Below are 20,973 nucleotides of genomic sequence, written 5' to 3'. Positions count from 1 at the left end.
TTTCCTCTTCCTGCTTTTTAGCTCATTTAATGTTCTAATTTCCATTATCAGATGCATCTCACGTGGAGTACATTTCTGCCAACATCACAGCAACCCCAAGGATACACCTGTAAAATAACATGCTGAGAAATTGTTTTGTCTGCATAAGAGACTTTGCTGCTAAAATATAAATGATCCAAAGGTGGTGTTAGCAAAGTGTCCCAGCACTCAAGTTCTCTTTCATCTTGGGAGGGCAAGAACTTTTCCAGACACGTCTCAGAATTCTTAGGGAGCCCTCAATTCTGGTTATAACCATACAAGAACCAAAATATATGACCATAATATGAACCCATAAACTCTTCTGTGCTGAAAAGGAAGTGAAAAGCAAGTTATGCATGGAGAGTCCAGGAAAAGCAACAAAGCTTGAACAAATAATTTCAAGGCTGCACTTCAGCAGGCGGCACCAGGGGAAGTCGATGATGTGGGTTAAGGTTTTGCCCAGTGGTGGGCAGTGATGTGGAAATGCTGCCAACCAAACACATAAAGCACATCAGGCACCTACCCTGGCAGCTGGAGAACGCCGTGAGGTGGCTCTGGCAGCAGCCCCCGTGGCAGGGATGTCCAGCTGGTGGCCACAGGACCCCGGGGCTATTTTCAGATTCTCCGCTCGGTAGATCTTGTGTTCGCGCGTGGCACCTTCCAATGGCTCCAGAACGTAGCTGCTGTTTCCCAGCACAATAATTCCCCTGGGACACGGGAGAGCAGAGTGAGACTCGTGGTTTCCAGGAGCTTGTCTACACCAGAGTTACACCAAGTCTGATGGAGTATAAGGAAGCAAAACACTGATTTACAAAGGCACGGGCGAGCGGAGCAGGAAACATCAAAGCTGCACATTTGTCTTTGCAGCACACACTATACTTTAAAAGAACCAATGGCTCACAGGAATTTGTCTCCTCTGAAGCAGAGCAAAATGATATTTGTGTTTTATTTGTTTTCCATTCTCCCAGTGATGCATTGCTCATGGTGCTGTGGCAAACGGGAGCAAAAGGAAGCCCGGAGACACGAAGGTACAGAAGCTTGGGCAGTGAGGGTGAATTAGGAACACGTTCATTACAGCCTGCAGCACTCACACCAAACCTGACACCAACCCTGACACCAGCCCGGGCCCTGCCAGAGCAGAGAGGCCTCGGGTGCCAGGATGGGTTATTAAATATCACACAGCAGAGAGAAGCATGGGCACACAAGGAGCTGGTTCCTGTTCCGCTCATTTCACTGCCCGAAATAATAACTTTGACAGCAATTCCACCTGCTCCCTGAGGAACTCAGATTCTGCACAGACAGCTCTCGTGCTGAGTTCTTTAGGCTACAGCCTGCAAGAGGACAGAAAGAGGGTCCTGCCCAGTTGTTCTGAGATGCCACAGCAAAACAAAGGTGACAAGAGGCTGAGTTTGTGGCAGGCTGAGAGAGCTGGGGGTGCTCACCTGGAGAAGAGAAGCTCCAGGGGGACCTCAGAGCCCCTGCCAGGACCTAAAGGGGCTCCAGGAGAACTGGAGAGGGACTGGAGACAAGGGATGGAGCAACTTTATTTTCTTAGTGTGTCTTTTTGGTGTTTTAGCAGTGTCTGTCCTTTTTATTTGTATCTGTGCTGTGACAAAGGTAAGATACAACAACCACTGTGAGACCAGTGTCACTGGCTTTTAACAGTTTTCCAGAAAGTTAAAAAAAGAAGGATAAAATAGGAGAAAAAGGACCCCAAAGCAGGTTAGTGATACAATGAAGAATGATTTAAAATTAAGATTGTCATTATTAGGAAAAAGCTACCTTAGTTATCCTATTACTAGGAAGTTATGATGAAGAAACTCAGTGTCTTTGTTCTGCTAACAAATGAACTGAAACATTAATTCCAAGCTGGCAGCACAATTTTGCTTCAGAGCACCATTAACAGCAGTTCAGCCAAGCCAACAGACATTTTACTGGTGACTGGAACAGCTAAAATCCAAGAGAACAAAGCAGCCTGGAAAGCCATGATAACAAAATCTGTCCAGCTGACCTGAGCCATGGCCCTGGGTCTGATCATTCATCTGCAGCTTCCTCAGCCCCTGGCAGAGCAGGTGACACTCACCCATCACCCAGAGCTGGCAGTGAAGGGTCACGGCTGGAAAAGCTGGGCTGATTTATCCCAACAACTCCTCTGCCACGAGGGACACCTCGGGCAGCTCACCCCGTGATCGGAGCAACCTCCCAGCTCTGAATTACTGTCAGAGCTGCCTTACTCCTTGGAGGATTTAGGAAATCAGGACAACACATTCCCCTTGCTCCAAACCCCAGCAGCTCTGTAATCAGCACAGTCAAACAAGGATTGTTGTCTTTGCCTTGTGCAATTAATCATTTAATTTTGGAGGCAGCAGCCCATTAGTCACTGCTTGAAATGGGCCAGCCTGACCAGCTCCCTGTGTTGACAACTCAGAAACAACAGGAAAGCACAAAGGGGTTTATTTTTAATGCTAAATTTGCCCTTCTTAGAACATTCACTTTCAAAATCAGAAGCTTGAGCGATTTTCTTTAATTACTTACACTAGAAAGGGTGAGACTAATTGTATCCTGAATAGAGTTCTCTCAGTTTAAATTTTTTTAAAAAATATTTTAAAGTGAGCATCTTGTTTTTGGGACTTCATATCCAAATATGCAACATCAATGCCACGTTTCCAATGTGTCCTTCACGGATCCAACCTCTGTCTAAAAGAACTAAAAACCATTTCTTTAAAAATAACTAAGTAACCTTTAAAAAAAAAAAAACACTAAATAACCTTTCCTTTAAAAAGAAGTAAACAACCTTTTCTTTAAAAAGAACTAAAAAACCATTTCTTTAAAAAGAACTAAATAACCATTTCTTTACCCCTCATTTCCTTTAGCTGCTGAGGGTATGGACAAATGATCAGATCCCAGAATGATTAATTTGGGTTTTCCCTGGGCATACCAGTCTGATTCCCATCCCAAGGGACAGCGTGGGCCTTTAAGGACAGTTTCACTTTGCCTATGGAGCAATCCCAGGATAAGGAAAATCTGCACATTTGGCAAAAAGAAAACCAGACTTTTCATTTAAGGCACACTTATCCCTTGAGTGCTGCCTACAGGATATCAGCACTTGGCTGGTGACCATCTGTAATAAGATAATGAATATCAAATATGAATTTTCTTGGCCAGCTCTCTGGTTTTGACTGATTTTCTTTTCCCCCAATTGCATTTTTTCCCCCTTGTGCAGTGCCAAGCACAGCACCTTAAAAATGTAACGAGTCAAGAGTTATGGTTCCTTTTTTTTTGGTTTTTGATGTGAACAATACCCACCAGTCATTCAGGACTGAGAATTTGAGGCAAATAAAATAAATCCATGGCTACTGTTTCCTTCCACTGTCCTCAGGTGTTTCCAAGAAGCCTCTGTTACTCCTCCACCATTTGTGTCTCCCTCTTCAGCAGGGTTCTCCCACACTCCTGGGTCAGCCCATGTTCCCAGAAACATTTCTGTTTTTCAGGAGCCATTAATGTTAAACAATGCAGTGTTTTCCAGTGTGGCAAATAATATATCAATGTGGCAAATTGTATATTAAACTACAGACCCCCAATCAAAAAATATACAAAGAACCCCAAAGGGATTTCAGGAAATCCTTGAGACCAGTCTGTGGGATTTGTATCAGACAAAAGACTACCAGAATTCCCAGGATTATAAATGTTTGAGGGGAAAAAAGGCAAGATGAAGCATTCAAATGTTAGTGTCAGGTGTCTAATTCTGTGTTTTCCTTGGTCCCAGACCCAGAGATGCTGGGAAGTCAGAAAGATTTGCAAATGAGGCAGGCAGGAAAGCCAAGAGACAACCCCAGCCCTACCTGAAATTATCCCTCTGTCTTCTCCATCACTGGTAGCAGAGAGGGAGGGAAAATATCCATCCCCAGAGCACGTCCAGACAGCAACTGCAGGCTCCAGGCCAAGGGGAAGCAGCTCCAGTGTGGTCCTGGGCCTGCTTAAATCTGACTCCAGCTCTGCACAGGGTTTGGTCCTGTTCCTGTCTGGGGTCAGCACCAAACCAAGCACGTCCACACCCCTGCTGATCAGGGAAAATCACAGGGTTTGCCTCCTGTCCTCCCTTCTGAGCCGTGTGGGCACCTGGGGAATGCCTGGATGGGAGAGCTGTGCCCATCTCAAACAGAAATTAAAACACAGCTCACATAATTTCCATTGCCAGGAACCTCTCAATCAGGGAAAGGCAATTGAACGGAATAATTCCACTTTTTAAACTGTCAATAAAATCAGATATCATTTTTTTTCCCCTCTTAAAAAGGAAAACCCAAACAAAACCTAAAGCGAGGCCAGTCGTATTTCATAAATCAACAGGCTTTAGGAAATCTCAAAATATAAATGGGATTTTTCTTTTCCAACTTGTCAGCAGAAGCAAAGGTCCTGCCAACATAAACCATCAACACATACTTGTCTGAGAAATTGTGATGCTGAAGCAGAACTTGGCTGGGACAGCACTATATGAAACTATTATACATTATTCTGCTGCACTGTACAGGGGAAATTAAGTAAATTGATAAACCTGAGATCCACGAGTGCAATTAAGCATTTGGTTTCAATGAAGCTCCAAGTTATACTCATTTCTAAACAATAGTAATAAAAAGCTCTATTACCATTGGCAGAGGAATGTAGAGGTCCTGAGCTGGTGAGAAATTAATTAGAGGGCAATCCTGCTCACACACAAAATATTCAGTTAAAGTCTGTCCCTGCCCACAGACACTGCAGTGCTCCTGTGCCACCTGGAAACCTCCAGGTCCCTCATCCCATTCCAATGGCACAGCTTCAGAAGGGCAGGGCTGATCCCACAGCCCTTCCACGGATTTCAAGGAATTTTAGGTGCAAAGGGATCAGAATTGGAGCCCTGTGACCCCGGAGTGCTCAACAGGCACCACTCAGGGGCTGATCTGTGCCCTGAGAGGGCATTTTTATTTATTATACATTCTGCATTCCCAGGGCTCTGGATAACAAATTCCCAGGCAAACAAACAAAAGAGGAAGAAAAATGAAGTGGTGAATGAGGACTTCACTTTTAGGCTGTTTTAATAAGTTGCAGATGGATGCTAGGGGATAAATGAGCAGGATGATCTATTGACTGCTTTTCTAATAGAGCTGATTATTTACATTTTTTTCAAATGGTTTGGTCATTCTTTAAAGGACTGGGAAATACAGAGAATGGGAGTCTGGAGGCAGATGTGCTCCTGTCTCCACCGCTGCCCCTGGTCGCCTCTTTCTGCAGCAATCCCCCACCTTTAAAATGGAGGAAATTTTAGTGTGCACAGAAAAAAAAAAAATCTATTGATGAAGAGCACAATAGGAGAGCCAACCAACCCCATTATCCCACTACACTGCACAGCAGGATTCTATCAGAATAACAAATCTGACCCAAATCAAGCAAGGGCAGCCTCTCCAAGGGTGGTGGAAGCAGTAGCACCTCTGGTTTTCCATCTCTCGGGAGTGCTGGAGGTGCTCTCACACAGACACATCATTTCTCACTGAGCTTCCACTCCAGCCAGTGCCTTTCATGAACCTGAAAACAGATTCCCTGCAATGGAATTATGGCCAGAGACTCCTGCAGCACACACCTCATCCCTTCTCAGTGCAGGACAGATCTGTCCAGAGCGGATGCAGATCGAGCTGCAGCTTTGATTCCTGGAATTCCAGCAAGGAGAAACTTGAACGGGAAGAGAAAATGCAACTTCATGGCCAGCATTGGGGGGGGCAAAGGAACAGGAATTGTGTTGTGAGAGGAAGTGTCACATGTGGGGGGCGGAAAGAGGAAAGGAAATGAAAGGAAATGAAAGGAAATGAAAGGGAAAAGGAAAGGGAAAGGGAAAAGGAAAGGAAAAGGAAAAGGAAAAGGAAAAGGAAAAGGAAAAGGAAAAGGAAAAGGAAAAGGAAAAGGAAAAGGAAAAGGAAAAGGAAAAGGAAAAGGAAAAGGAAAAGGAAAAGGAAAAGGAAAAGGAAAAGGAAAAGGAAAAGGAGTGTTGGCTTGGGTACCAATTTAGTGAGCACATTTTATAGCACCCTGCAGCAAACGGAGAGACAGGAGAAGAAGATTCAGACTTGCACATCCCACTAAGTGCCAGAAGCAGAGTGGATGGAGCAGGAGCAGGCTGGAACAGCCGGGCAGGGATCACCCCTCCCCTTGTCCTGGCACTGACCCCTGTGCACACCGTGGTCAAGGGCTGGACACGACATTCATCCCAGATCACAGAGGAGACCCTGAGCCAGGAGCTGCTCCCCTGGAACAGGCAGCCACAGGAGCTGTGAAACCCCAGAAAGTGAATGGTTTCTAATGCTGAGCCCAAAATTCTCCAGGAGTTTCCCGGTCAGATAAATTACAAACCAGGCAGGATGTTTATGTGAACTAAAAGCTCTTCAGAAAGTATGGGGGGAAAGCTCACATCCAAACCAGTGCTTTTCTCAACAGGGATTTTCTCCCAACTTAGCTTTTGGATGAAATCTCTTCTGTGGGGAAATGATGCTCGAGGAGTCGTGAGGAATTTACATTTTTTTTTCTCACTGGTTTCCCTCTTCCATTCCTTGTTTAAATAGTTAATGTCTGGAGTGTCACATTTAAATCCCCTCTTTAGCTGGCTGTGTCTGGGCTGCAGTGAGTTCAGCCAGAGCATTTAAAAAATGGTCTTGGCAGCCTCGGGTACCATAACTCTGTAATCCCAGGAAAAATGAGCATCTATTCCACTCTGGGGCCTTCTCCCATCCCTGTCACCGTGGTCACTGCATCTTTCAGCTGCTGATGAGGCTGGACAATGACTGAGCACTTTCTGTATGTGTGACTGGGTTAATTACCTAATAATTGGGTAAATTATCTGAGGCTCAAGTGCATTTTGGTGTTCCAGAAGGAAAAGGCTTCCTGGGAGATTTCTGTCCTTGGGCTCCTGAGGAGTTTTTGAGCACCTCTCAAGCTCCCCTGATCTAAGAGGTCCCTGCAGATGCTTTTGTAGCTGCACATTCCCATGGCAGAGCTCTCTGCCAGCCCCTGGACCAGGGAGGACTCTGCCCTTCTCCAGGCTGCAGGTCTGGGTGTCTTCAGCACTCACAGGGAAAGTAATCCGGGAAAAATCGTCCAAGTCTAAACAAATTTATCACAGAAGAGTGAGCGGTGGCCACAGGCCATAATTTTTTGCTAAAAAACTGGAAGAGCCTCCAAGCTGGATAAACAGAAGGGCATTTCCTGAGGACAGGAAGGAAATGGCTCAGCTCTGTCGTACCTTCACCTTCCCACAAGCTCTGACAGCCTAACTGGCTTTCTGATCCAGATGGACACAGAAATCCTGATTAGCCATTGTTCCCTCCTCCTGCACTCAGCATTTCCCCAGCCCTCTCTGCCATTCAGCTCCTCCTCCTCGGAGCCAGCAGGATGCAGATTAAAGCACGATTATATTTCCCTCTAACCTGTATTTTAGGCAGCTCTCAGTGTCAATCCCTCTATTTCTGCCATTGGGCTCCTACGTGAGGTGAGGAGCTGGAATATTACATGTGTGAGATGTGGCAGAGCTGAAAATTGTGTGTTTGAGAGAGCTGAGCCTCCTGCTCCCTCCTCGTCATCTCTCACCCCTCCATCTGCCTGGCAAAGCAGACAAACCTGAGTTTCCAGGTCTCACTCAATCCGTCCTCACCACAGGACAATCACAAGATGTTCAGGAGCTAAAAACACATCTCAGCTGCCCCGATGGCTGGGGGAGGTCAGAGCAGGGCTCCTCAGCTCAGCACCTCCTCTCTGGCCTTGGCCACCAGCAGAACTCGGGGGTGAGAGGTGAGAACAGCCCAAGCAGCCCCAGCCCTGAGAGCAGCAGGCTCAGGGACATCTCAGGGTCTGCCAGCCCTGCAGAGGCTCCCTGAGCTCCCCTTCCTGAATTCTCACATCATCCTGGAGTCCACTGACACTTTCTACACTGACACCCACCTGTGGCAGCTCCAGTGCTTCATTAAGTGAATTAAAAAATTACTTTCCTTTGCTCTAAAGTTTCAGTTGATGTCTCCTGATTTATGAAGAATGCTCAGTAATTGTCCCCTCTCCAGTGTGACACTCAACCTTGTTTCATCATGTTCCTTTCCTCCGTCATCTCCTTTCAAAAGTGACAAATCCTGGTCTATTTTCTCTCCTTGCATAAAAGCTGCTCCATACCTTTGATCACAATTTTTGCCCTCTCTGTACCTTTTCTGGATATAATGCTTCTTCCTCTTCTGAGATGGAGCAGGGCAGGGAAAACAAGAACTGCGTGCAGAACTCCAGACATGAGAGCTCTGTGGATTTATGAAGTGGTAATGAGGGTTCTTGTTTTATCCTCTATTTCTGTCTCAGTAATTCCTATGATCCCTTTTGCTTCTTTGACTGCTGCTGAGCACTCAGGCTTCAGAGCACACAGAAATGTGGAACCTGTCCTTAATGAGGAGTTTCATGTCTGTTAATAACCTCTGCTGATGTGGGGGAAAATGCACAGCCCCTCCCTAGGCACACCTGGAACAATGCCCACGGTGCTGTGTGCTGGGAGGGGGAAGGTGCTGGTTCTCCAGGATTTCAGAGGGCTGACAGCATGCACTTCCTCTCTTTAGATGTTTTTCAGGCACTTGAACCCCAGCCCCATGCAGCAGCTGCGTGAGGTAGGTAAGAATCATTAAATGGATTTCACAGACGGAGAAACTGAGACAGAGACATTTGTCTGATTCACTTAGAAACTGTCACAAAGCCAGGAACAGACCCTGAAAATGAGACCTGGCCTCCCTTCCAACAGCTGCTGCAAGTGAAAGAGCAGCTCCAGGGACTGTCCCCACCCGGGGCTCCAGGGCCACACAGCGCCTTTTGTCTGCTCCTGCAGCTTGGAGGCTTCATCAAGCTGTGCAAAAACAGGAGTCCCTGCTCCAGCAAGGTGGTGGCAAGTACATTACCTGTCCTGTCCTGTCCCATCCTGTCCAATCCCATCCTGTCCAATCCCATCCATATCTATTCTTTCAAGCTAGCAAAGCTGCCAGCAAAGTAAGCCATGAAAGCTGCAGAATACAGAATAAATACAGAATACAGAATACAGGATAGAGGATGCAGGATATAGGATGCAGAATACAGAATGACTAGGTTGGAAGATATGTCCAACCCACACCCTAAAGTTCTTTTGGACTGTCCTTTTTTTGCAGCAGCGTGGTCTAGTGGAAGCTGTCCCTGCCCATAGCAGGGGGTGGAACTGGAGCTTTCAGGTCCCTTCCAACCCAAACCATTCTGTGTTTCCATGATCAAGCACAGGCAGTATCTGGGAGTTATTGCTGTCTGGGAGTTGTTGGCTGCTGGGCTGTGAAACAGGTTCGGTGGAGTGAATCACCAGGCACAGAACTCTTATCACAAACTGTTCTCACCCGTGGACACTCTGCTTACCAACCTCAGCAAACTGGGATTTATCCACAGCTGATCTCCTGCTAGAGCAGAACATGCACTGCCAAGGAAATCTCTGAATTTTGTACTGAAAGAGGTGCTGCTCTGCTTTCCCTGCAGGGGAGGAGCCTCATCCTGTCAGCTTGCACTTTGGGGATCTGTCTGCAGTCTGGACATGTCTGAACCACCTAAAACTGGGAAACCACTGTGGGAGCTCCACAATTGTAAAGAGAGCACTTTGGAGAAGAAAGAAAAGACTTCTCCTGCGGAGAAGGGCATTTTCTCTTGAGTGATTCATTTCCAGGTAGCTCTGGAGCAAGGACATCAATGCAGGCCCTGTCCCACCAGGTACAAATTTCCCCTGTGGAGCTTGCAGCATTGTGAACCTTTAACTAAAACACTGAGAGCTCTGCATTAGATTTTTACAACCGGGTTTAAATTCTGGATATATTTTACAGCGGGAATGAACAGATAAACTCTGACTGTTCATGCAAGGGGTTTATCAAACTTTCGGAACATGCTGGATCCATAGTGAGGCACCCATAAATGCCCTTTCTGTGTGGGAATGAGCCAAAGGAATCCCATCCACCACAGCAAAGGGTCATTCCCAGAGGGAGAGAGCTCCTGGGATCAAACTCTGCTCTCTCTGCTCTTCTGTCCCAGAGCTCCCTTACAAAAGCCTTGACAATGCCACTGTTGCACGAAATGCAAAATCAAGGGGAAAAGATTCCAGCTACTCCTGCTGTTGGTGGATAAATTAAACCCAGAAAAGGCTGAGACAGCTGGAAATCTGACAGGAAAACTGGGTTTTCTAGGGAGAACGCTAGGGCCAATTTACAGTTAATTACTGTGATTTGGAACAGCTCCGTGAGTAAATACCAGTCTCTGATTGTCCAAGTAAGAAAGATAATTGTTTCCTGAACTGTGTCCATTGTGTACTTGAAATGTTGTCAGCCCATTCCTTTGTCAAACTGGAAGAGGTTTGGTTTCCAGCGATAGGAATCTGCTACTCTGCTGTTAACAAGCAGCTAAAACCCAAAACCTGAGCAGCTCACCTGCCATAAACACGATTATTGAGCTCCACATCCATGCATGTTCTCTATTTCATAGGAGCTTTGATTCTCTGATTTCCAAAGCCACCTCTCCTCACGATGAGGCTGCTGGACTGGGAGGGATTTCACAGCTGCAAAGCAGTGCTGACAGCACTGGTGGAGCAGTTTTGAGGACAAAGAGGCCTGGAAAGGCACTGGACACTGCCAGGATGAAAATGTGCCAAGCATCGGGCACAGAGAGGGATGGGGAGCAGGAGAGAAGGGATGGCTCCTGGAAAATCCCCCAAATTGGCTTATCTGATTGGTTTTTCTCCTCAGAGCAGCTAGAGGGAAAATGATCTGTAGGGATTCATCCAACATTTGAAAAAGAGACAGAATCATGGAATCACTTCTGATGGAGAAGCTCTCTGAGATGACTGAGTCCAACTGAGTCCAGCACTGCCAAGGCCACCTCTGCCCAGTGTCCCCAAGTGCCACATCCACGTGGATTTTAAATCCCTCCAGGGATGGGGACTCCAAACTTCACTGGGCAGCTGTGCCAGGCCTGGACAGACCTTTCCATGAAGGTATTTTTGGTGATATCCACCCTGAGGCTCCCCTGGCCCAGCCTGAGGCCGTTCCCTCTCCTCCTGTCCCTGTTCCTGGGAGCAGAGCCCGACCCCCCCGGCTGTCCCCTCCTGTCAGGAGCTGTGCAGAGCCACAAGGTCCCCCTGAGCCTCCTTTGCTCCAGGCTCAGCCCCTTCCCAGCTCCCTCAGGAATCCTCCAGCCCCTTCCCAGCTCCCTCAGGAATCCTCCAGCCCCTTCCCAGCTCCCTCAGGAATCCTCCAGCCCCTTCCCAGCTCCCTCAGGAATCCTCCAGCCCCTTCCCAGCTCCCTCAGGAATCCTCCAGCCCCTTCCCAGCTCCCTCAGGAATCCTCCAGCCCCTTCCCAGCTCCCTCAGGAATCCTCCAGCCCCTTCCCAGCTCCCTCAGCCCCTTCCCCAATATTAATTCACTCATTAGAAGCCAACCCAAGCTCTCAGGAGCTCAGAAGGTGCTGAAATCTCGGCTCACCTGAGTCCCGAGCAGGTGCTGAGGCTGACGGAGGACTCGGGGTGCCCCCGCACCCGGCCATGGTAATAGCAGTGACCCTGTGGCAGGGAGAGAAAACATTTCAGTGCTCTTTGCTCCTGGCTTTCCAGCCCTTTTATTCCAAGGTGATTATCAGGTTCAGGCCACAGCATTCACCATCACACTGACAGCACCTTTCCTGTCCCACCAAATATTCACAGTGCTCCTGAATGGAAACCTGGGGTGCCTCCTAAACCCCAAAAGGGCATAGGAGGTTTTTTGTTTGGTTTTGTGCTCTCATTTTTTAAAGTATCAATAATGTTAAATTTGTATGACTAACCCCCCTTTTCTGTGTTATTTATGGAAAGCCACAATATCGAATATTTTATAAAATTAATCAGATGATCAGATCAGCTGCTGCATTTCTACAGAGACCCCTATTTTTATTTAAGGGCATTTAAATCTGTGTATCTCTATAAGAGGTAGGTATGTGAAAAGAAAACTATAACAAAGCCAATCCTAACCCTATAACTTGAAATAAAAATCACAAAGCAAATGAAGGAAAAGGGAAACAGGCTGGAAAGGAAATTTTTTATTGAAATACCCAACCAAGTAGCTGCATGTTATTAAAAACAACCAAGAATAAAGGGGGTCTTCTATTTTGAGAGACAACAGTCCAATTTCATTTTGTGGCTAGGTTATTATATTTCTTTAATAATCCACTGCTTGCAAAAGGCACCCACAACAGAGGGTTTCTAAGCACATCCCCATATCTGTCTGGAATCAAGGCTAATTTTATTGTTGACTACAGGTTATATTGAATTCCCAATTATGTGGCTGGCTGGAAAGCAGGGCTTGTGTCATGTCCAGAGGTTCTTTTCTCGTGGCCCTTTGAATGCCACCTGGACACTGAAAACTCTGCTGTAAAAAAGTTCCTATCTTAATAATGCAGAGGGAAATTATCAGTGCTGCCACCTCACAGCCAGCTCCCTGTGCCTTTTTAGGGCTTGGTTCATTACTGCATTAATTAACCTTTCCAGCCTGGGGCACGGTTTTCACTCACAAAGCCTTACACAGCAAACTTCTAAAGACCACCCTGATTTTGGTGAAGAAAGCAACAGTCTGGGCAAGATGGAGCAATTGGGACAGGAATTTTCTGTAAATAAGTTTATGCCAGGAGAAATGTTTGTTTGAGCTCCAGCATGAGCAAATGGACACAGAACAGCCAGCTCTGACTTTCTAAACACAAAGCTCAGTGGCTTTTGTCAGTGGAAGAAATTACAGGAACAGGGTGAGAGTGTTTTACTCTTGGGGATTTTTATCATCAATCCTCAGAAAGAGTCAGTAACACACTAGCAAAGATAAAGCTAAAACAAAGCCAAAACACAGACTGAATTTTTCCAGTGATCACTTCACTCACAATTGCTATGGATGTCAAACTTTTGGTGTGGGTGCACTATTTCACTTTATATCAGTGTTATCAGTTCCATGCATCCACTCAATAGAATTAAAATCAATGCCACCCCCAGCACTGAATCTCCTACATGCCAAACCAAAAATAAAATAGGTTTATTCTGATTGCTTAAAGCAAGCATGAGGCAGAGGTGAAGCTCAGAGCTCTTGAGAAAGAAATCTCTGGGTCTGAGCATCAGCAGAGCTGAGCAGGGTGCAGTGCAATGGGGAGGGGAGCCAATATCTCTTCCCACGCAGCTGCTGCTGTGGTCCAGCTGTCTTTATCCAAGAGTGAATTATGGCAAAGGGCCTGATTCCTTTCCCTCTCCACATACAACTTGTCATTTGATTAACTCTGAGCTCCTGGTTGTGGCCCATTTCACAATTTCTCTGAGATCCAGCTATGTGGTGCCAAAGTTCAATATCGAAAATGTAAACTTATCAGAGCATGGCCTGCAACGGGACTGGGAGAAAATTGATTTCTAGCTCAGCAACTCCACTGGATTGCAGGACTTTTTTTCTGCTATCAAATATTTTTTATTCCTGCAAACTAGTACATAAAATGGGTGACCCCTTAAAAACAAATAATTACCAAGGCTGATCCATCACACTTAAAACAGTAGTCTATGCTTGCTGGAGATCATTTAATAAATCACAGCTTTTGGCAATTTTCCAGGTGCTATAAATTGAAAAATAACCTACACACTGACTCGTGTGCTAGAGAACTGCCCAAGTGACAGCTCCACAAACCTGCCTTGCTTCGACGTCCAAGCAGAATTTGACTAAGCAACTTTTCAATGGAAAATGGGATTTGGTTTCAGCTGCAGACTGCATTGATGTCCTCAGTGAAGAAGAGATACAAAAATAAAATCGGAGACTTAGCTTTTCTCAACTGTCTTGCAGCATGTAATGAAAAATGAATTCACCGATCTCCCTCTTTTTCAGGCAGCAAAATGCACTGTCATTATTAATCATGACTTACTTTGCCATTATGCAAACAGATATTGTATTTTAGCATGGAAAACCTGTCATTAGCTGTACACACACTCCTGTTAACTCAGGTAAATCTCTGAAAGACTCATGTGCTTCATTTATTTCCTTTTACTTCCTTCAGGAGTCTCTGCAGCCTTCCAGCTCCTAAAACAAATGACTATTTTCTCCCAAGCTGATTTTGAAGGAGAGATGAGCACCCAGCAAAATGAAAGCTCTGAAAGCTTTCGAAATGATTGCTTTTCTTGGGGTGTCTGGAGCTGTAATGAAGATGCTTTTTCAGAAATAAGATGTTATGCAGAGAAATAATTCCTTCCCCTGATCCCAGCAAAGCCCATTATGGATGGGAACACAAAGCTTGGTATCTCTGCTGACAGTGTCAGTGAGTAAATACCATAACATAACAAATACTTTATGGGACTTAGGCAGATAAAAGATAAGCTTTGTAATTAAAATGGCTTGCTGCATTATTTCTAATTAAGGCATTCATGCTGTCAGAGGACAAAAAATATTCCTGCCTTAAGGGGTTTTTATTTGTAAAAAGAGCAGGGTTTAACTGCTTATTTTAACAAGCCATAGTTTGTATATAACCATATTTATACAAGTACATAAATATACTCATACATACACACAAATACAAGTATAAAGTACATCCACAACACAGTTATGGCCTGGATTTAAAAATAAACCCAACCAACAACCTCTCCCAAACCCCAGCGGGGAAAGACATCCAACCTTCCAACCTCTGACATGAACTTTTGCACTCTGGAAATCAGATGTTTAAGGTTTTTTCCCAAACAGAACCAGGGCTTTTCTCCATAACTGAGCAGCCATGAAGGCCATAATTATCAAATTTTAAGGGGTCTGTTTCCAAGAAGCTGGAAAAAAACCTCACAAATTTTAAAAGTCACCTGGTTGAAACCCCAGAGCTCGCCTTTAAAGTCTGCCTCCAAAAGTGCACGTGTAGGATCAGAGCAGCCAAAAAAGACACTGAAGTCAACAGGAAAAAAGCATCACACGTTGAGCTGTCTCATCCCAGGGCTCAGATCCTGGCAGAGAACTCTCTGGATTTCAGGGATGAGGCATCACCCACCCAGGAGAGCCCAGCCTTACCGTGTGATCGCGTGTGAGAACCACGTCAGTGCCGTCCTGCAGATAATGGGTCTCCGTGAAGCCTCTGGCCAGCAGGCCCCTGGAAAAAACAGAGCACACGGAATATTGAGGCCACCTCACCTTGGATTTATCCTTTACAGGGTCTGTCTGAGATAAGGATCAAAGCCAGGCATTAAGGATTCAGTCACTACGGGGAATAAGGGAAAATAGAACTCCAAATATTGAAGCTGCAGGACACGAACATTTCCTGTGGTAATTGGGAATAGACTACAAGTTTCCAGACTGTTTTCTCTTCCAAATGAGGACTCTGTGCCAGCATATTTCAGTGTTGAATCTTCCACGTAATTTTCAACACATTTTAGGTTAAATGGGAAATCTGGGGTTTAGAGTATTGTTAAGTAATGGTGGTTTGTTGAAAAGGAAAATGTTTTCCCTGTGTTCCTTATTTTCCCATCTAGTCTGTTGCATTCATCAGCAAGTGACCACCCAAAGACTAATTTAGCACTTGGTGAGTGAAACAAACTCCTCCTGTTGACACTCCAGGGAAAACACTGCATGAACACCACAGAATTTACGGCACTGGATTGATCCTGATCATCTGAAAGGACACTCACAAACGGAAATTTAACAATTTCACAGGAGACTGTGCAAGATCATGTGTGGGATGAGGCAGTTTGTTCCCGTTCTCTCCACACTTCTCCTGCCTTTGGCAATGAGATAAAAAATTTGGACTTGCAGTTGTCATATTCCAGGAATCTCCAGGGAGGGGCATGTGCATGACAACCACAAAAACTTCTCTTTTTGTAGGGAGCTCATGGAAGAGGGAAAGCTGCATCTGCCTTTTTTAAAAAAAAAGAAGTGTTGCTATTGATCTGTTTTCAACTCCTTATCTAAAGTGCATTTCTAACAAAGCCAGAAGGAGAAATACTCATTCACATTTACTTCTAAGGCAGGTTTTGGCTTGTGCTCCTCATCACAAACATCCTTGAGTTTTGACAAAATTTCTGGTGACCTGCAAAAGCCCAATATAGAAGGAGCCAAGAGATAAATGCCACCATCACCTCCAGAAAACTGGAGAGCAGAATATTGAATTCTGTTGGCTCTGCATTTCCCAATGTTCATTCTGTCCCACTTCAGAGAGGTGTTTCTCCCTTGGGTTGTTCATTGGAACAAACCAGGCCCTTGCTTTTATTTAAAACTGGTCAATGCTGCACCCTTGCAAATATCCTGGTGGGAACCATTACACAGTGGTGGTACACATTTCTTGTGTTTGTATAAACATTGTAACTAGAGCATAAACACACATTTAATTTTCATGACTGATTAATTTGCATCACATTAATATCCAGTGACTCCATCAGGATCCGGTTGTGCTAGAAACTCTGCAAACACTTACTAGGGAGAAAACCCAGCTTTAAAAACCTCTGTCTTGAGGTAGGGAAAAAAATGAAACAAGGCCAAAAACAAAAAAGAAAAGGAAAAAAAGAAAATAAGGAAGTGGCAAGGCAAAAAATGAAGCCCCAATACATTACAGTGAGCATTCAAGCAGAGATTTTCACATTTAACTTTTAAATTTTTCAGCTTGTGGGAAATATTAGCATATTAATAGAGATGGAATGTTAAAACACTGCAGCGTTTGGTGGGTTTGTAGGAGCTGGATCTCAGGCAACCACCACAGCAGGACTTGGGTACCCAACCAAACATCTCGAATTGATTTAGATACAAAATAATAAATGACACCAGCCAGCTCCACAGGGATTCCCCTGGGGCCTCAGAGGACACTTGGCCACAGTGGTGATCTCACCTCTTGTGCCTGCAGCCTCCACAAACCCTGCCAGGAGCACAGTGCCTGCATCCAACAATCATGGAATGGTTTGGGTTGGAAGAGACCTTTGAGATCTTCAGTTCCACCCCTGCCCTGGGCAGGGACATCTTCCCCTGTGCCAGGATGCTCAGAGCTCCATCCAGCATCCCCTGGGCACTGCCAGGGATCCAGGGGCAGCCACAGCTGCTCTGGCACCCTGTGCCAGGGCCTGCCCACCCTGCCAGGGAACAATTCCTGCCCAAAATCCCATCTAAACCCACCCAGTGTCAGTTTGGAGCCACTCCCCTTGTCCTGTCACTACCCACTCTTGCAAGGAGTCCCTCTCTGTTTCCTACGGTCTCGTTATCACAAAGAGCAGCTGCTTTCATAATTACCATTATTTATCTAGCACTGCTAAGTTCTGCACTTAGCAGGCATTAATTACCTTTGTAAAGGCAAGATCCCATCGCTGAAGCCAACAGGATTTCGCTGTTTTTGGAAACGGGATTTCATCCAGGACAGGGGAGTGAGCTTCATTTCATGGGACAAAGTACAGGGAAAGGTAACAGATGTAGCAGAAGGGCAAAGTGATTGAGCAACACACTGGCTTTGTGCTCTGCTGTTTCCAAGGTGTTTGACAGCAGTGATGATAAAGGTGACCTTTCTGCTGCTGTTGCTCCTGCTCGCAGGCAGATTTAGAAAATACTTCATAGATCCGTGGGTTTGAATACCAGAAGGGATTTGTGATCACCAGCCTGCCCTGCCCCATTACAGGGATTATTTGACCCGAATTTATCTTCTGCTACAATGACAGGGAAGGAACCAGATCCATTTTCCTACTGTAAATCTCCATGAAGATGGAGCTATCACAAACCTGGCAGGATTTTAGCTAAGCCCAACCTAAAACCACTGCACTTTGTGTCTATTTTAACTGTGCCAATATTCAGTTTCCAGCCACTGGATTGGATCTCACTCCCTCACATTAGAGCTTTATTTTCATTTGAGTCTTCCATGGGAAGCTCTTCCCACTAAAGTGAGGAAATGGAGCAGGTAAACGAATTCCTGGTGTCAGGAGTGTCCTTGTCAGGATGGAAGTTTGATACAAACCCTGAAAATACTGCCTGAAAGTAAGAATTCCCAGTGTGAGCTGTAAGAGAGTGGTAAGAGCACCAAGATGATGGAACCCCACTGTTGGACTAACCTAAGGAAAGCAAATGAATGCCCAAGGTGGAACACAGAGCTGTGGCTGCCCCTGGATCCCTGGCAGTGCCCCAGGTGTCCCTGCCATGGCAGGGGTGGCACTGGGATGAGCTTTAAGGTCCCTCCCAACCCAAACCAGTCTGGGATTCCGTGACATCAAACCATGGAAATTTCAGGTGCCACTGGGAGAAGAAGCCAGCTTTTCAGGGGGCTGCACTAACCCTCCTTCAGTCTGGAACTCACACGCCAGTGCTGAGACTGAGCTCTGCTGCCAGCCTGAGGACGAGCCAGGGAAGGGTTTTCGAGAGGCTGCCAGAGAGTCCAGCAGCTCCTGGCACAGGAAGGAGCTTTTATCCCCACTTGCAAAATGTCCAGTATCCTAAAAGCTGTGGAGCTGGATGTGTAGGGTTGGTACCCAGGGACAGCAAAGCGTTCCTTGACAGGTTATGAAAATTAAATGTAACAAGCACTCAAATTCCACTCCTGAGGGTGCACCCCTTCACTTTCCAATGATGGCAATAATGTCCAACACACCAAGCAATCAATCCAGCATATGTATCTATTAGGTAATTTAATTACCCTCCCACCCCCCAAAGATAAGCAATATAATGGATTGATTTATATTTCTGGTTTTGACCCAGAGTAAAGGAGATTAATAGAGGAAAATAAATTAATTTAGATGGCAAGCTACTTAACCTAATTGGATCAATGTAATTCTGAAAGAGCAGGGATCAAAATAACATTAATGTATCATAGAGCAATTCATCACCATGTCTGGAGTTTCAAATGTTGCCAGCTACAATGCTCAGCAGTGCCAGATGATTATCAATACTTTGCCCTGCATGAAGAGACAGAAACAAATGCTGTGGAGAACTGCATCAGCTGCTTGACGTGATGTTAAAAAATCAGCTGAAACGATGCTACAGCTTTCTCACTGGTGCTCCACAGATGCCAAAGTGCAATTCTTGAGCACAATTATTTAGGAACTCAGTCACTGAGTTTATCAGCACAGTGATTTTTTCACATTTCACAGAATCACAGGATGGTTTGGGAAGGAAGGGGCTGTAAAGCACATCCAGTTCCACCCCTGCCATGGGCACATCCACCTTCCACTAGACCAGGCTGCTCAGAATCAAATTTCCCAGAGCCAAATGAACAAGTGGAAGCTTCCATGGCCCAGAAAGATAAATTTTATGCCTCCTGATCTCTGACAGACACAGCACAGGCTCCCTCATCCTCTGTAAGTCAGCAGAAGGCTTCCATGTCAGACTTGCTGAAACATTTGCAGGTGTCAAGCAAGTAACCTAAGCCTCAGAGAATATGATGAATGTTATTTAAACTTCTAATCCTCACCTTCCTGGCCCCCCACAAGGTGAAATCTGAGGTGGTTTGTTCAGGGAGGGAAAAAATGTCCTGGTTCAAGCACATCAGATTTTTTTTCCCTCAATCCATTTAATGACAGGAGTGGTAATTTAACACACTGCCTCTCACTTGCAAATGAGAAAATCAGTCTCTGCTCTCCAGGCGCCGATATATTATTTCAAAAGGTTATAATGATATTTCATCACCCAGGGAGAGTCAGACAGACAGTCACAGGAGTCAGAGATGGAAAAAAATCCAGTGGATCACACAGAGGGGCTCCTGGAAGCCAAGTGTGCCTTGGATCAAACCAGGTTCTGCCTCATCGAGCTGCAGATGTCAGGAGCAATGCTGATCCCACTTTCCAGGGCAGATGAATCTGCATTCCAAGAGATGTTACTGTCATGATGCATTTCCCAAACCCCAGCCTTTTCTAGATTTTCCTAGCCCACTTCTTTCACCAGCTGAGACAACTGCTCTCCTTCTTGGTACAGCTGTCGTTCACATAGGTGCAGACTATTACCAAATCGTCCTCCAGCCATTCAGGCACCAAGTACAGAACCTCAGGCTGTAAGAAAGGACAAGAACTGTGCACTTTTCATGTCAGGAAAAATCTCAGCATCATCCCAGCAGGAGCAGACCCTGGGTTTCAGCCTCACAGGGATGCCTCCCTTTGGTGACCTGGTTCCTCAGTAGTGGAGAGGAGGCGCTGTGCCCTGTTGAGCTCTGGAGAGGAACAGAGTTCCTGCTCTGAGGGCTGAATTCCTGCTTCCCCCGTGTTTGATTCCCAGCTCTGTGTAGTCACTGCTGCTTTAGGAAGGACATTAAACACTCTTACAGCTTTGTGAAGGATGGCAGCCAGCTGCTGTGGGACAGTGCCCGAGGTGCTGCAGGGCTGGCCCAGGGCTGCCTGTGCTCCTCCCTTCCCCTCACGAGTGCTGCCTGCCCCTTACACACACCCTGACCTTTACTCGGAGTTTTTACTCTTTTTTGTCCTTCCCAATGATCAAGTGCCTGTTTTCTCCCCCGTTCAAGCCCTGCCTCACTGTTACACAAACTCTTATTAAAATCCCTCTGGCAATGCATTTGAAACCTTTCCTGCATCTGGGGGAGGTGAAGAGACTGAAACAGGATGGTGAACAGGCAGGTATAAAAAATGTCATTTATTCTGCCTGCTGACACCAGCCTACTCCATTAATTCTTAAGCATTTCAATTCAGGTCATTTTGACCTTTACACTGAAATTAGTTGTTATTTCTTCAATTGCTGCATTTTTTCCCAGGTACATCCAGAGGAATAAACAAGTCTGTTAAACCTGCTGCCTCTGCTCTGGTGGTCTCAGTGCAAGCACTCACAAAGATGATGTTCACAGAGGTGTTTTCCAATTCTTCTTTCTCATTACAAGGTAAAAAATGAGTTCAGCGTGGGTAATGAGTTTCCCATGCACAGGTACCTAACACCATTCTATTCACAAAACCATTTCATATTCTTTAAACACGCCACATTCTTTCCCCTTGTTTA

General features: G+C 45.6%; 1 protein-coding gene across 1 annotated transcript in view; it reads right to left on the bottom strand.

Annotated features, from left to right (window-relative positions):
• Positions 1–20,973, bottom strand: part of ADAM12 (ADAM metallopeptidase domain 12) — a 175,481-nt gene that overhangs the window by 62,442 nt on the left and 92,066 nt on the right. Inside the window, exons 4-6 of the mRNA XM_063405105.1 lie at positions 15,091–15,169; positions 11,539–11,615; positions 542–725 (exon numbers count right to left, since the gene is read on the bottom strand). Coding sequence (XP_063261175.1) covers positions 542–725; positions 11,539–11,615; positions 15,091–15,169 — 340 coding nt within the window. The remainder of the gene's footprint in view (positions 1–541; positions 726–11,538; positions 11,616–15,090; positions 15,170–20,973) is intronic.

The sequence above is a fragment of the Prinia subflava genome, chromosome 9 (assembly GCF_021018805.1).
Source record: "Prinia subflava isolate CZ2003 ecotype Zambia chromosome 9, Cam_Psub_1.2, whole genome shotgun sequence".
Taxonomy (NCBI): domain Eukaryota; kingdom Metazoa; phylum Chordata; class Aves; order Passeriformes; family Cisticolidae; genus Prinia; species Prinia subflava.
The sequence above is the reverse complement of the archived record's forward strand: the minus strand, read 5'-3'. Positions and strand labels throughout refer to the sequence as shown.